The sequence below is a fragment of the Orcinus orca genome, chromosome 1, assembly GCF_937001465.1.
Source record: "Orcinus orca chromosome 1, mOrcOrc1.1, whole genome shotgun sequence".
Taxonomy (NCBI): Eukaryota; Metazoa; Chordata; class Mammalia; order Artiodactyla; family Delphinidae; genus Orcinus; species Orcinus orca.
Window position 1 is genome coordinate 100303760 of NC_064559.1, and position 15467 is coordinate 100319226.

At 54.0% G+C, this 15467-nt stretch overlaps 1 protein-coding gene across 1 annotated transcript; it reads right to left on the reverse strand.

The window, feature by feature from the left end:
• Window positions 1-13: 13 nt before the first annotated feature.
• On the reverse strand, window positions 14-15073 carry DCST1 (DC-STAMP domain containing 1). The gene is made up of 15 exons (XM_033414674.2): window positions 14852-15073; window positions 14488-14562; window positions 10142-10270; window positions 9656-9795; window positions 8700-8916; window positions 8455-8598; window positions 7672-7793; window positions 7122-7279; window positions 4951-5050; window positions 4730-4825; window positions 4465-4591; window positions 3963-4079; window positions 3336-3478; window positions 3101-3214; window positions 14-578 (listed from the first exon to the last, which is right to left on the reverse strand). The coding sequence occupies exons 1-15, from the start codon at window positions 15042-15044 to the stop codon at window positions 324-326; spliced, it is 2130 nt and encodes a 709-aa protein (XP_033270565.1). The 5' UTR covers window positions 15045-15073; the 3' UTR covers window positions 14-323.
• Between the last annotated feature and the right edge of the window lie 394 nt (window positions 15074-15467).

Sequence of the window (15467 nt, forward strand, 5' to 3'; positions counted from 1 at the left end):
CCCATGACTCCGACTCCCGCACCGCCAGCGCTGATCTGCACAGCGGCTTCCCGGCTACTGTGCAAAATAGGAGCCGAGGCCCGGTCCGACCGCCTTGGGAGCCGCGCCTCCACCCGGCCCTGGGTCCCGACGCCTTCCTAGCAGCTTCACTGCCCTCTGGCCTCAAGTCAGCCGCCCCGCTTTGTCGGATCAGGCGGGCCAGTTCTCCCTATTGCCCGGCTCACCCTCCCGTACCGGACCCCCGCGAAGCGCGGGCAGCAGGCGTGTACAAAGCATTTTATTAAACAGGAAGGAGCGGGTGGGAGAGCCAGCAGGACGCCTCTTCACTCCGCGTAGGTAGCATCGTCGTTGCTGTCGCTGTAGGCGGAGGAGGAGAGCTCCTCGCGGGGTGTGCAGACCGGGCACCGCTGCCGCATGTCGTTCCAGCACGACCGGCAGTACACTGCCTCGCAATCCGGCGTAGGGCACACGTAGGACTCGGGCGTCTCGGGTGCCTGGCACACCACGCATCGCCTGCGCAGCCAGGGGCGCAAGAGGGGCAGGCAGCGGCGGTGCAGGATGTCCGCCAGGTGGCGGCGCTGTTGGGAGGCAAGGGAGGTTTAGAACCTGTTAGCGCTTCTTGTCTGAAGTCTGAAGGCCTGACTATGCGCACATGTTGGAGGAAGCTAGATTGGGCAAAGAAGACCCCTGGAGGGCGAGGGTGCTATGCAAGTGGGTCCTAGAGAGCCTCCCTCACTCCGTGATGGAGAGTGGGAGGATGAAGCCTCGATTCTCTCCCAGCCAGTAACAGCAACTACCAGCATCATGTTACCATAAATCGCCTTATTCGATTCTCACCGTGGGGCTGAGAAGTGAGTAGAACAGATAAGACTATCACTGTTGTGTTCCCCCCCACTTTACAGATGAGAAAGATGAATCTCATAAATGTTAAGTGACTTCCCCAAAGGCACAGACTGAACAATCAAACCTGCCTGGATGCAGGTACCCTGATTCCAAATCACAAGCCTGGCTCATTATGCTCTCTCACTCTCCCACCCTCTCTCCGCACAATTGCCAGGAATTCTCAGGCCACCTTACCAGATGCTCTTTGCTCAAGAAACTCCAGGGGGCACTTCCCTGGTGGTCCAGTGGTTAAGACTCCACGCTTCTGACGCAGGGGGCCCAGGTTTGATCTCTGGTAGGGAACTAGATCCCACATGCCACAACTAAGAGCCTGCGTGCTGCAACTAAAAGATCCCGCATGCCGCAAAGAAAATCCCGCAGGCAGCAATGGGGATTCCGCGTGCCGCAACTAAGACCCAGAGCAGCAGCCAAATAAATAAATAAATATTAAAAAAAAAAGAAAAAAACAAGGAACTCCAGGGGTTGGGACTTCCCTGGTGGTCCAGTGGCTAAGACTCCATGCTCCCAATGCAGGGGGCCCAGGTTCAATCCCTGGTCAGGGAATTAGATCCCACATGCCGCAACTAAAGATCCTGCGTGCTGCAACGAAGATCCTGTGTGCCTCAACTAAGAGCCATTTATTTATTTGGCACAGCCAAATAAATAAATGAATATTAAAAAATAAAAAAGAAAGAAAGAAACTCCAGGGGCTCCACTGCCTGCCAAACAAAGGCAGAACTCCTGGGCTTGGCCTTCTGAGCCTTCCACAGTCTGGTCTCTTTCTAGCCTCTGCTCCAACTTACCCCTCCCTGAAATTTGCATCTTCTGTGCCACTTTCTCCTTAGACTAGCTCTGGCACTTGGCATTCCCTTTGGACTCTGAGTCTTTGCACATTCTGTTCCCTTAGCTTGGAATGAATGCTCTTCACATTTCCATCTACCCATCAAAATCCAGTTAACTCCATGATCTGGTCATGGAATCATAGTATGTTCATTTTCAGTGAGTTTCTTAGGAGGCTGGATCAAGATGGTGGAATAGAAGGACATGGAGCTCACCTCCTCCTGTAATATGTTCATTTTTTCATCAGACATTCATTCAGCCCCTACTGTGTGTCATGGGAGTTGGGGGATCTAGGCACTGGAGGAAAAAGTTAAGCAAACACAGTCTCTCACTTTTATGAGCTTTGTTAGGGCTGATTAAATAAGAGTGACTGCCACTTGTTTTTTAAATAGTATTGGGCACTGTACCAAGAAACTGTAAGTAAATTAACTCAATTCAAACAATAACCATGTAAGGCAGATATTGTTGTTATCATCTCTTTTTCAGGCAAGAAAACTGATGCTTGGAGAGGTGATCACTTGCCTAGGATCACACAGTGACAACTAACACGCGTACAGAATTTGCTATGTGCCTGCACCGTGACAGTGAAACTCATTTAATCCTTACTACAACTAGATGGAGTAGTTAACTCCATTTTACAGAAGGGAGAAACCAAGGCTCAACATTTATGTGTGTTCAAGATCACACAATTGTCATAGTAATAAGGGGAGGAGCCAGGATTCAAACCCAGGCTCTCTGGCACCAGAGCCCCACACCTGACCACCACTCTATTACTGATCTCTAGTGAGCAGGCCTTACAGATCTGTCCAAACTCCCCATTCTTCAGAGGAAAAACTGAGGTCCAGTGAAGACCATGGCCAAGGTCACACAGCTTAATGAGGGAGTGTGGACTGGAGCCTGCTTCTTCCCACGGTGTGCTCTTTCTGTACACTGCGTGCCCCTTCATGAAGCCTCCCTGATCCCCAGCCCACCTGCTTCCCCTCATCCACCAATCTCCCACCCCACCCACCGATGGGACTGCACTGAGGTTCTGGTCTGAAGCCCTCTCAGAAGAACCTGTGGCTTTGTCTTGGGTCCCTTGTTTCTGACGAACCCCTCTTGCTCTCCTTTGACCTGATGGTATCAAATCTGATTCCCCTTTTCTGCCTGCTTCCCAATGGTCCACTTAGGATCTCAGGCTGGGCTGAATCCTGGGGCACAGAGATGGACACAGCCTTGACCTCCAGGAGCTGGATGACCAGGGCCCTTGGCATGCATTCCATCAGAACTCACTGAGCATCAGTAGGCCTGGGGCCTTGGTGGGGGCTGGGTGGACTGAGGGGAGATGCCTCTCCCCCTCAGTTCTCAGACCCAGCCAGGGGCACAGGCCTGGACTTACAGGAGCCCTCTGCTGTCGTGCCCGTCTCACGATGGTGGCCCTCCTCAGTTGGGTGAAGGCTGCTCTCTTCCTCAGGAGATCGTTGTAGAGGAAAAGGATCCGCTTCTTCTCACGCTGGGGCCAGGGAGACAGTACAGAGGAGGAAGACATTCCCCAAAGATGGGGCTTGTGGGGAGCTGGGCTCAGGCTGGTGTGTTTGTGTATGCAGGGGTGGAGAGGGCAGGGTGAGGCGCACCTTGGGGAAGTAGAAGGCTACGATGACCCTCCGGAGCCGGTAGCTGAAAGCTTGGAGCAGGCAGAGACACACTAGCAGGCCGCTTGGTAGTGCAGCCCTCAAATAGGCCCTGGTACTCAGGGGCACGGGCTGGGGCAGGCAGGCTGGTGGAGGAGGCAGGCCTGTCAGGGATCTGGCCAGGACCGGCCGCGGCTCTGGGTTGAATTCCCCATGCCAGTGGGGTGTGGGTTAAATCTCTGATTACCCTGTTCTCCTCCTGCCTGCCCCTCACCCTGCAGAGCTGTGCTGTCGGTACTATAGCCACTAGGCCCATGAGGCTATTTGCTCAACTTGGCACAGATGTAGAAATTTTCCATCACGGCAGAAAGTTCTGTTAAACAGCACTGCTCCAGAGGGCTGGGACCATCTGGCCCCAAAGCCCCAGCCCTCAGACTCCTCTGACCCAAGTCTGTCATCCTCCAGCTCTTCAAGCCTGACCTGATGTTCCCTAGTTTAATTTCTCCAATGCAAGCACGCCAACCCCCATCTTGCCACAGCCAAGGCCCAGTCCCCCAACTCTTTGTCTTGGAAAGACCCTGGCCCTCCCAGCCCTCAATTCCTCTGATCCAAACTTTCAGCATCACTCACGCATGTTGTTGGATTCCACCACCGTCTCCGAGGAGGTGTTCAGGGCTCCGATGGTATTCCGAAGAAGCCGGGCAAGCATGGAGTCTCCCCCGACTTTCACCTCCAGTTTATGACTGCCTGAAGCCAGGATAGGGAACGTGGTGTGTGTGGGGCGGGGAGTCAGGAAAGAGTTGGAGTTAAGGGGATGGGGCAGGTTGGGGACTGGATGTAGGGGAGAGGTCAAGGCATACAAATACTTCTCAACTGCACGGGACTTTCCATCCCTTCACTGAGTACTAATTCCTCCTTTTGGTAGATATAAAGAGGGGTGGAAACAGAGGGCCCCAGTGACAGCTATCAGGTTGCAGGGTTGATATTTGACCCTAAGGAGGACAGGGAGGGGCCGAGATGCAGAAGGAGGTGACGAAATTGGAAGAATTGGGGAGGGGTGTCTGCACAAGGGTGGGAGTTCTCCAAGGGGGTGTCTCTCGGGCCTGGAGCCTGGAGTGGGGACTGGGCTCACTGCGGAAGGAGTACTGCACGAAGGAGTGGTGGCGGATGGTGTCGAAGATGGAGTAGAGAGCCCAGTCCAGGCCACACAGCAGTAGTAGCAGCAGCAGCACGGGCAGTGTCTCCATGAGCTCCTTCATCTGCCCAGGGAGCAGGAGGGTCAGAGCTGGGCAGCGCCTTTGGCCCTGGCATGGAGTCCCCTCTGACGCCTTTGCCCTCCCTCCTGCAGATCCCGCCTCTAGTAGGATCCAGGGGCCTCCCCTTCGTGCCATCCTCACCACATTTCTCATTTCTGTGGCCTGGATAGTGGGGTCCCAGGGGAAGATGACGGTTTTCTTCTCAGCGCTGCGGAGTGGCAGCAGAGTCTGCTTGCCCTGGGAAAAACGTCCACATGGTGAGAGCACTGAGCGCCCTCTCCCTTTCCCCTCTGCCCTCCTGGAGCGTGAAGCCACACAGGGCACAGAGCAGGGCACCCTTGGGCAGGGCTGTGCCCACTCACCAGCTTCTTCCTGCGTTCATCGATCTGACAGAAGTAGGTGCTGATGTAGATGTTGTCGAAGCGGATGTCCCCGTTATAGCTGTCCACATAGGAGAAGCACCTGTGGACGAGGGTGTCTCCATCGCCTCCAGGTTCACCCACCCCCAACCATGGGCTCCCCTGACGCACAGTCAGCTGGCCACCCAGCATGCACCGAGCACCACCTGCGTCCTAGAAGAAGGCTCTGCCCTGCCCTCCAGCAGTCCACGGTCCAGTGAAAGACATGCACATACACACGGATGAGACATAACAGAGGTGAGGAGGGGAGGGAGCGTCGTGTAAGTGCATGCGTGTGCCTGGGAGGTAGGGGAAGGTTTCCCAGGCATGGAACTTCCAGGATGAATATCAAGCAGAAGAAACAGCAGGAGCAAAGGCACGGAGACAAGGAAACCCCTCGAGGTTGAAGAAATCCCCTGATCCATTGACTCCCACGTTCGCCTCTCAAGTCCCTGCCTCTTGGCCGAGCCCTCAAAACATCTCCCGGAGGTCACTTCAAGCAAAACTCGTCTCAAGCATCATTTCCCTTCTCCTCTGACACACCCTTGCGTGTGGCGATGTTTTCCGTGTGTGCGTGTGTGTGCCCGTGCAAATGTAACTCTCCTCTGTGTATCTCCCAAAGTCCCACATAATGACTCAGTTTCCTGAGGAAAAAATGTTAATTGTTGGAAATGTGTTTAAAACTGTATAAGTACATTAAATAAGCTCTGTAAACCGTGAAACATAAGTTCCAATGCTGTTGGTTCTGGGACCCTGTAAAAATCCACATCTTTGCCTTTAGAAGTAACTATAAATGCAAAGAAAGACTGTGGGCGCCCCCTTGTGGAGAGACCTAGCGCTGTTGGGCCTGGGCCTCCTGAGTCTGGTCTCCGCCCCTCAGCCAGCTCAGCCCCTTCAGTGAGTGACCTCACCCAGGTTGAAAACCTGGAAGTGGCTTTTGACTCTGTGCCTCCTTCCTTCCCTCCCCAAGCTGGCTCTGAGACCTGCTGCACCTTCCCCCTACCTCCCTCCATCTCAGGCCAACTTCCTGCCATGCCCCACTCCACTCAGGCTCCCTAATCTCTGACCCAGTTTGGCCTCCCTGCCTCCAGGCTGTCCCAGTCCACCCTGCAACCTTGCAACTGTGGGGCAGTTCAGGGCCCTCCTGCAGGGATTTCCAGACTGTTCTGGCCATGCCCACTTCAGCCCAGTCCTCAACCCCAGCCTCTGCCTTCCACATCCCACAAATGCCAGATTCCTGGTCCAAGAGAACACCTTTCCTCTTCTTGACCGTAGCTCCCCATCTGCAGCCTTTTGAAGCCCAGTTATGGCCCTTGCAGGGGCCCCTCCTCGGCTCCCATACCAGTCCCGAGAGCCAGTCCATAGTACAGCCCTTGAACCATCTCTGTTTTGTGGATGCCTCGCCTGCCTCCCCTAGACCCTGAGCTTCTTGAAGGCAGGAATATGGCTCATTGATCTTCGTCGTCCCACAGGGCCCTGGGCACACACATAACCACTCACCTGCTGTCACTCTAAGCCCCACAAACAGGGGCAGAGAGAGCAGGCGCCCCTGTGGCCGCCCTTGCCCAGCCCCTGCCCATCTCAGGCATTTGGGGGTGGAGACAGGAAATAAAGGGTCCAGAGGTCAGCAGGGAAGCTGAGTGAGGCTCAGGGCAGCCCAGCTGGATGCCAGGCTGGGTGGGGTTGAGGACTTTGGTCCAAATGGAGGGAAAGTAGCAGCCAACGCAGCGGGCGGGAGAAAATGAAAGCAGAGTTGGACGATAAAAATGGCACAAAGTCAGAGCCAAGGGGAATATGAAGGGCAAGAAAAAAAAATCAAAAGTCAAAGCTAAAAGTGGAAAAAAAAAAAGTCAGCGTTGGGATAAAGGCCGGAAGGAGGTAGATGAATGAAGACGGTCGCCCTTTTAAGGTGATGGGAACATGGGTAACTGTTTCTTCTGACAAAATGTCCACATTTCTCTTACCTTTGGGTAAACAGCGATCCCAGCTCTAGAAAAAGGCAAAGTTAAAGGCGCAAGAACATTCACATTCAGAGTCGGAGGAGGGCCCTGCAGCTCCATTCTTAGGGCCTCCCTCAGGGCAGGTCTCCAATCCAGAGCGGAGGAAGGGGCATCTGGGTGGAGGTCAGGACTCACGCGTGGAGGACGAACAGGAAGGTGCAGGAGAGCAGCACGTGCAGCAGCCCCAGGATCCACTCGAGCCGGGCCTCCTGGCGTCTCACGTAGTCCCGCACCTCGGTGCTCACGTGTTCCCAGCTCGTGTTGAGGCCCAGCACCCCAGCCCGCTTCTCTTCCTGGTGGACGGCCCGGGTGCCGACTCAGAGGCCCAGACGCAGCCTCCCAGCCTCTCTGTGGCTTCTCTCCCCTGATGCCCCGCTCCTGTCCCCAGCTCTTCCCAGGACCTTTAGGAGTTGCCGCTGTCTTCTGTTTGCTGCCCTCCTCGACACAGTCTTTCACCTGTATGAGCTGACACCTCCTCACACCTGGCCGACCACCCATCCAGAGGCAGGTCCCTGTGCCCCCCACAGGCTCGGCACCCTCCCTCTCCTGTCACCCAGTCCCAGCACCACTCTCGTCTCTTCCCCCTCCCTCACAGCCAGCCACCTCCCTCCCGTGCCCGCTCCCTTGCCCTTTTCCTCACGCCCTGTTCCCTGTGCCCCCCACCCTCACACTGCCCCTCTCCTACCTTGAGGTTAATAGTGGCTGAAAATTCCCCCTCCAGGCCGCGAAGAGACTGATTGAGGGAGTCATAGGTCTGCCCAAAGTTGCCTTCCACTGGGATGCGACTACGGCACCAAACTTCCATCACTGGTGGACAGGGGGGCCAGGTTAGGGGCCTCCCTGGGCCCGGCCTCCAGTCCTCCCTTCCCGTGATCCTCTTCATGCTGCTTTTTTGTCTCTCTGCCCATGACTTTCTTTCTTTCTTTTTTTTTCTGCACTATGTGACTTGTGGAATCTTAGTTCTCCCACCAGGGATTGAACCTGGGTCCTTGGCAGTGGGCGTGCAGAGTCCTAACCACTGAAAGTCCCAGCCCATGACTTTCTACCACCCTGAGTCTTTCCCCTCTTTACTCTCCTTGAATTCTTTCCCCCATTTTTTTCACCTGTCTATAACCATACCAAACACTAACTAATTATGATAACCGATACTTAATAGAGCCATTCCTCTGTGGGCCAGTTGTTACCTGCTTTACATGTATTATCCCCTTAAATCCTCAAAACCCCTAATGGCATGAGTACTATCATTACGCCCATCTTTCAAATGAAGAGACGAAGCTGAGAGCCTTGCTGTAAACTCACCTGAGTCACAAAGCTGGTCAGCTGGAAGGGCTGGACCCTGAGGATGCTGTGTCCTCAGAGCCGAAAGCCTCCCCTCCTGAATGCCTTCCTGCCCTGCACCTACCCAGTGGTCCCCAAGGACTCAGATCCCTAGCCCTGCTGCTCCCCTCCCTCCTGCCACTATGCTGACCCTTGGCAATGCCACAGAAGAACTTGAACTTCATGGGCAGGCAGAGCAGGTGGTTGAGCAGTGGGACCCAGATGCGTTGAAGGCACTCTCTGTGCTTTTGGTCAAACCAGCGGCGGCAGTTTATCATGGCCTTTTTCACCACATCTGCGGGAAGGGGCAGTGCGGGTCTGAGGTCCCCACACCCTGACCCGGAGCCCTGGCCCGGCGGCCCTCCCCGCCCTCCCCTGCCCAGGGATCCCCCTCACGGGAGCAACGCAGCTTGGTCTTCAGCTCATACATCTTCTGTGTAGAGAGGCGGTGTCTGAAGGCTGAGGCGCGGAGGGTCTCTCTGCCTGGGGCTGTCTCCTCCGAGCCCTCGGCATCCTCGGGCGCGTATCCACTCTCACTGCTCACCTGGGCATCCATTTCCTCAAAGGTGTTGGTGATGTTCTGAGTCTTGGCTTTCAATGACTCTTTGCTGCTCTGGGGTCGGAGGGAGGAAAGGGGTCAGGCATGCGAGCTTAGAGCTTCTGCTGCCAGACAGCCTGTTCTTCCCCTCTTAGCCAAGCTTTGGGCTCTTACCTCAAGCCTATAGGGAGCCTAGGCCCAGAGATGGCCTCTCGCCTCAAACAGTCCACTGTTCGTAGTGCTTGGGAGCCCCCTCTCCTCCCCAGGTGCCTCTGCTCCGCTTACATCCCAGGCTCCCAGCTCCTCCTGAGGCCTCCCATCCCAAGTCCTGGTTAGTCAAGGAAGGGTTCCCCAGGTCCTTGGACTTCATCCCTCATCACTAACCTCTCAGGCCACTGTGCCATCTCAATGTCCCCGACTCCCAAGCCCCTCAGCCCTTCTCTCCCCAACTCCTCAACTTTCCAATTCTTCTAATCTCCAGTACCCAATTCCCTCATCCCCTGATCCTCAAAGTTTCCAAACTCCTCAAGGCCAGGGCCCCCAGTTTCCTGACATTCTAGCTCATCTGCGCAGAGTACCACCTACTCAGGTGTTTGGAAGTGTGTGTGTGGTGTGTCCCAGTGGCTGCGGGCAGGGGCTTTCCTGGCATTGAGTGTCCAGGGATCAGGGCACATCCTGCAATGTTTGGGAACAGTTCTGCCAAAAATGCCAGTACCGCCCCCATTGGGAAACTGCAAGTCCAGGGTCCCAGCTCAGGTCATCTAGGCCCTGCGGGGAGAGGGACCCCTAGGCCCTGCCTGTGTAGGGTCCTGACCAGCAGGTCCTTGAACACTGCCCGCAGGGGGGCTGTGGAGACACGCCAAGCCGAGCGGGTGTTGTTGATCTGCAGCTCCACAGTGCAGCCGAGCGATGCTATCACCTCATTGAGGTTGTGCCGCAGGTTGGCCACTGGTCCTGGGGGAAGATGCCCTGGTAGATTATCTCCCTCTAGAGCCAATTAACTTTCTTCAGCCCATCCCTAGCTCCTGCTCTGCGGGCAGTGACCACCTTCTAGAACTGTACACTGATGGGGCTCAGAAGCTGGTGAGAGGTCATCTCATTCAACCCCTGATGTTTTTCTCTGTGTAAACTAAGGTGGCCCAGAGATGTGGAGGAACTCTCTCCGGGACACACAGCAAGTTGGAACAGCTGGGATTAGACCCCCACTCTTTCTCCTTCTCCAGGCCTGGCTCTCAATGGATGGCCCACCCAGGGTCACTGCTTCAGTGTCACTAACTGGTACCCAGGGGCACACACTCACCCTCATAGATGGCGGCCAAGGCGTATCCCAGCACAAAGAGCCGGCCCTCCTTGCCCAGCATCTTGGGTACTAGCAGGAGGCTGGCGCAGCGGATGTGAGGGGAGGTACCCCAGCCTATGGCCCCCAAGCCTGTCAGGAGAGCCCAGGAGGTGGTGAGGCAGAGTCAGGACGCTAAACCACCAGGTTTAGCAGAGCACACACCACCCCCACCCCCGCCCCGCACAACTCCCTTCTAGAACCATCACTGTACTGCCCTTGTCCCATTTACACTGACTCTGATAGGCCTTCTAGACCACTCATTCATTCATTTATTGAAGAGCCATTTACAGAGTTCAACTGTGTGGCAGCCTGCGGAAGGGCTTGGAGAGATGGCTAGAGATTGAAAAGCCATGGTTGGTGATTGACTTGGTGTGTGTATGAGTGTGTGGGTTTGTGTTAGGGAAGGGGGCCAACACTTCCCTTTTCCAGGCTGGAGTCACACTAACCCTAGGTACTGAGGGAGAAGAGAGAGCAAGAGAAAAATTCTGGAAACAGGCACTGGTGCTCAAAGCAGTGAGAAGAGAGGCCACAGCCACCTCAATATTCCCCGTGCTCTGACACCTACAGCACTCACCATCTCGGTCCCTAATTTTAGCCCTTAATCGTGTACCTCCTGGTATGTTTTAGCAGTTTCACATGTGTCTCCCTGTGGTCTCTGCAGGGAGACAGTGAGCTCCTTGAAGCTCGTAATCCAGGGAGAGAGACAGACGGGTAAACAAATGACTGCAACACCAAGTGCTAAGTGCACAGGGAGGTGCTTATACAGAGCTGTGGGAGCCAAGGAGGGAGCGGGTATTTCTGCGGGGGCGGGTGGGGCTGGGAAGGCTGGACAAAGGAGGTGATGTGTCAGCTGGGCCTGGAAGATGAGTAAGTGTTGTTAGGCATTCCAGGCCAAAGGAACAGCATAAACTGGTCAGGGAACCTAGAAGATTCCTGTGTGGATAGAGCGTTCTCCCAAGGATCGCCAAAGCAAATCCCAAGTCCTGACTCTTCCCTCCATCTGCACTGCCCTCACAGAGTCCCCAGCATCTCTCACTGGGACTAACTAGTCCCCTAGCTCCTCTCTTGCTAACCTAAACTTCCATTTTCACAAGGCAGCCAGAGGGATCTTGTAAAAATGAAATCCGATCATGTCCCTTTTCCGCTGGAAACCATGCAGTGACTTTCCGTCTCACTTGGGAACAAATCCAGACTCTCCTAATACGGTCGACCGACTCTCGTGATCTGGCCCCTGACTACCTTCTGAAGTGATCTCATGCTACTCAGCCCTTTGCCCACCATGTCCGCCCACGCTGGCCTACTGCTGTTCCTAGAACTTGCCAAGCTCATTCCTCCTCTCAGGTCTTTGCCCTCGCTGTTCCCCCTGCCAGGAGCACTCGTCCTCCTAGAGTCTTCACCTGGCCGGCTCCACCAGCCTTTTGGCCAAGACTCAAGCTGAGGACGACAGTGGATAAATAGTTGTCCTACATTCTGAGGATGATTGATTGTTGACCAAGCGTTGCTCTCCGTTCTAAAGAGAGCCCCGTGGAGCTTGCTGGTCCCAGTCTGGGCTTTACCAAAAGAGCAAAACTGGTTTTTCACCCCTCAACCCCAACCAGTCTATACAAAGGCAAGACCAGAAATCTGAGTTTTCTGGACATAGAGAGAAGTGGTTAGAGTAGGCAGACATGGGAGGAGAGTCTGAGGAGAGGATGGGTGTTCACTTCCTCATGCCTAGTGACAGACTCCAAGAGAACCCTTCTGAAGCTGGCGCTGCAAGAAGGGGAACCCGGCTCATCCCTCCCAGCTGGACGCCCGCTGAGCTGCAGAGCCTGGCAGGGCCACCCCAGGGCTGTCACTGGAGCACAGAGAGGGAGGAGAGTTCACGGACATGCTCAGCAGGGCCTCCCGGGAGTGTCAGGGAAACATGAACATGGAGGGTGGTACTCGCTTCTCATCGTGACAGGGGAGAGGGCAGCTGCAAGGGGCCCTGCTTTCCCAGTTTGGCAGGGCAAGGATGTGTGCATTTCCTTTGGGACAAGCAGACGTGTGGAGGGCATCAGGCCTCAAGCCATCCCTCTGGGATGGGGACCCTCTGCCTGCTTGGGTGGAGGCATCTAAAGGTAAGAGGCTGCAGGTGGCCTGTAGGAGCTACAGGGAGCTTCATTCGAAGTCAGTCAAAGAGAACTGCCCTCAGCAGGAAACTGGGCACTGTGCGGTCCACACAGAGCCTCCAGCGGGACCATAAATGGGCCCCCCGAGACAGCCAGGATGTGAGCACTCGCCGCACAGAGGCGGTGGAATTCAAACAGTATCGATGACTTCAGACTTTTGTCCCTTTTCCTCTAATTCTTCTAATCCCCTTTCTGACATCAGAAGAACCAGAAGGGGAAGGAAGTGGAGAAAAACAGTGAGTGAGCAGGCCGTGCCCCCTTCTCCACTGCGGGACCTCACGCCAGGGATCAGGCCTGAGCTGCGGGGCAAGGGGGCGGTAAGGAGGGAAGATGTTTGAGAATGGACGTGAGATTGAAATCTTGACGTAGACTGGATTGGACCTCTTAAACCCTAAAAACAGTCATAATTACTGAAGCAGGACTAGGTCTTCTAGATTAAAATCACCAGAAAGCTAAGGGTCTGTGTGAGAGGTCATCAGTGGGAGAAAGGTTGGAATACGGTGGTCAGGGAAAAAGTAGTTTCCTGTTGGTATCCCATAGAGGTAGATCATTCAGTGAACCGGGGATGATGCCATGTCCGAGCCCCTTGCCTGGGACAGTGTTAGGAAGGGACACGTGCTGTCGCTCTGACCAAAGAGGTGTGGGGAAAGTTGGCTGGGGGGTTACGGGAAGTTTTCTTTGTTCTTATAAGAGACATGAGGAAGGAATGTTCTGCTCTTTTGACACTCCTGTATGAGGATGTGATGCCTGGATTTGCTGCAGCCATTTCATGACCCGAAGAGGAATGATGTACAGACCAAAGACGGCAGAGAAAAAAGTCAAAAGGAAGCTGGGTCTTGGTGGGTTTACTGAGCTGCTGAATTATCCAAACTCCAAAACCACTCTACCTTGAAACTTGTTATATGAGATGATAAACTCCCTCTATGGTTAAACCACTTTTAGGTGGGTTTTCTGTTCTTGCGGCCCAACACCTCCTGATACGAGGTCTCCAATCAAATGTCACCTTCTCTGAGAAGCCTTCCCTGACTACTCAAGCTAGCTCCCAATCCCTTTCTATCACATCCCCCTGGTTTACTTTTTTCATAACACTTGTCACCATCAGAAATGCTCTTGTTTATTTCTTGTTCATGTGTTGTCTAACTCTCTCCACTAGAATGTAAACTTGAAAGAGAACGTAAACTCTGAAAGAGCTGGGTGTGCGGGGGTGGGGTTGGGGAGGGGGGAAGTAGTTGAAGGGAATTAAGAGGTACAAAATTCCAGCTATGTGATAAATAAGTCACAGGGGTATAATATATAGCGTAAAGAATTTGGCCAATATCCTTATTGACCAAAATATGGCCAATATTTTATAATAACTTTAAATGGAGTATAACCTATAAAGATATTGAATCAATATGCTGTACAGCTGAAACTAATATAACATTGTAAATTAACTGTACTTCAATTAAAAAAAGAACATGGCCAATAATATTGTAGTAACTTTGCACAAGGACAGATGGTTCCTAGACTTATCATGGTGATCATTTCACAATGTCTGAAAATGTCAAATCACTGTGTAGTACACCTGAAACTAACATAATATTGTACAGCAACTATATGTCAATGAGAAAAAAAAAGAAATCATTATAAAAAAAGAAATCATTAGATTTATATTGTAGCTGTCACTGCACATGTATATATACAAGTATGCACTATACATTACAATGTATGTATGTGTGTGTAATATGTGTTATATATATTATAAGCTCTAGGAGTGTAAAATTTTTTTTAAAAGTGCTGGGTGTTTGTCAACCTTGTCCACTGCTGAATCCTTAGCAAGTGCTCAGTTAGTGCTAAATGAATGAATGAGTGAATGAATTGAATTTATCAGGAGCAGCAGGAAACAAGACCAGAGAGGTCAGGAGAGATGGGGATTATGAATGGTCGTGGGGTTTGGACCATATCATGGGGGTAATAGGGAGCCCCTCAGATTGGGGAGACTCTAGTGGGCAAGGACTGTGTCTTCTTCTGTAGACTGGGGGCCTCTTCCCTCCTCTCAAAGGCCAAAACAAGGCTGAGGCTACAAGGAACACTTGGGAACAGAAGAAACAAGTGCAGACTCCTCCCTGGGCACCCAGAGCTGGGCTGTGTCCCTGTCCCTAGCCCGGCACTAACCCACCAAGCCGTACAATGTCACCATCTTCTGATCTTCATAGATGTTCATAGGGTTCACCAGGAGCTGAAAGAGACCTAAGGATACAGGGTGAAGCCAAAGGTCAAAAGATGGGGCCCTACGGCTTTCCTGGTGGTGCAGTGGTTGAGAGTCCGCCTGCCGATGCAGGGGACACGGGTTCATGCCCCGGTCCGGGAAGATCCCACATGCCGCGGAGCGGCTGGGCCCGTGAGCCATGGCCGCTGAGCCTGCGCGTCAGCAGCCTGTGCTCCGCAACGGGAGAGGCCACGACAGTGAGAGGCCCGCGTACTGCAAAAAAAAAAAAAAAAAGATGGGCCCCATCCCTGACGTCTGCCCTGTACTCACCTATGGCCAGGAGCCCCCCGGCGCCTGCCCCCAGCAGGAGAGCACTGACCGGAAACTCGCCCGGCTGGCGCCACAGGAATCGGCTACAGGAGACGGGCAGCCCCCAGCTCAGGAACCTCTGCACCGCTGAAGGGTCGAAGAGTTTAGCCCAGCGAGGCCAACATACTACGCTTCCGGCTGGGGCGTGATTCATTAGGTTTAGGGGCTTGCAGCGGGGTAGAGGCTGGGGGAACCCGGATGAGGGTGGCAGGAACTTGGGGGATCCTGAAGGAGGATGAGGGACCCTGGGGAAGTGGGGCAGACATGAACGAGAGAAGAAGAAGGGGCTAGGCCGGAGGAGGGCACTGGATGAGGGGGTGGAGGCTGGGGGACCCCAAAGTGGGGGAAGGTGCTGGGGTCCTGGAGGAGAGATTGGGTGAGAGGAGTGGGGGCTGGGAGCCGCTGGGAGTCACTGGGAAGGGTCGGGGTCTCTGGTGACTGACTCACTGGTGTGGGGTAGTTTCCTTTTTTGCCCTTTTGCTCCGTTCTGATGAGGTCTGATGACCATAAGTGTGCTCTGGATGAACCCTCTCTCATCCCAGAAGTCTCCTCGAAGATGTCCTTGGACGAGAGGTTC

Bases quoted from the DNA above. Each gene is read 5' to 3' on its own strand.
- DCST1 (XM_033414674.2), bottom strand. From the start codon at position 15,044: ATGAATCACGCCCCAGCCGGAAGCGTAGTATGTTGGCCTCGCTGGGCT. The intron at 10,271-14,487 runs GTTAGTGCCGGG...CTCTCCTGACAG, and splicing joins GACATTGTACGGCTTGGTGG to GCTTGGGGGCCATAGGCTGG. The intron at 5,051-7,121 runs GTGAGTCCTGAC...CCTCGTCCACAG, and splicing joins TTCCTGTTCGTCCTCCACGC to GTGCTTCTCCTATGTGGACA.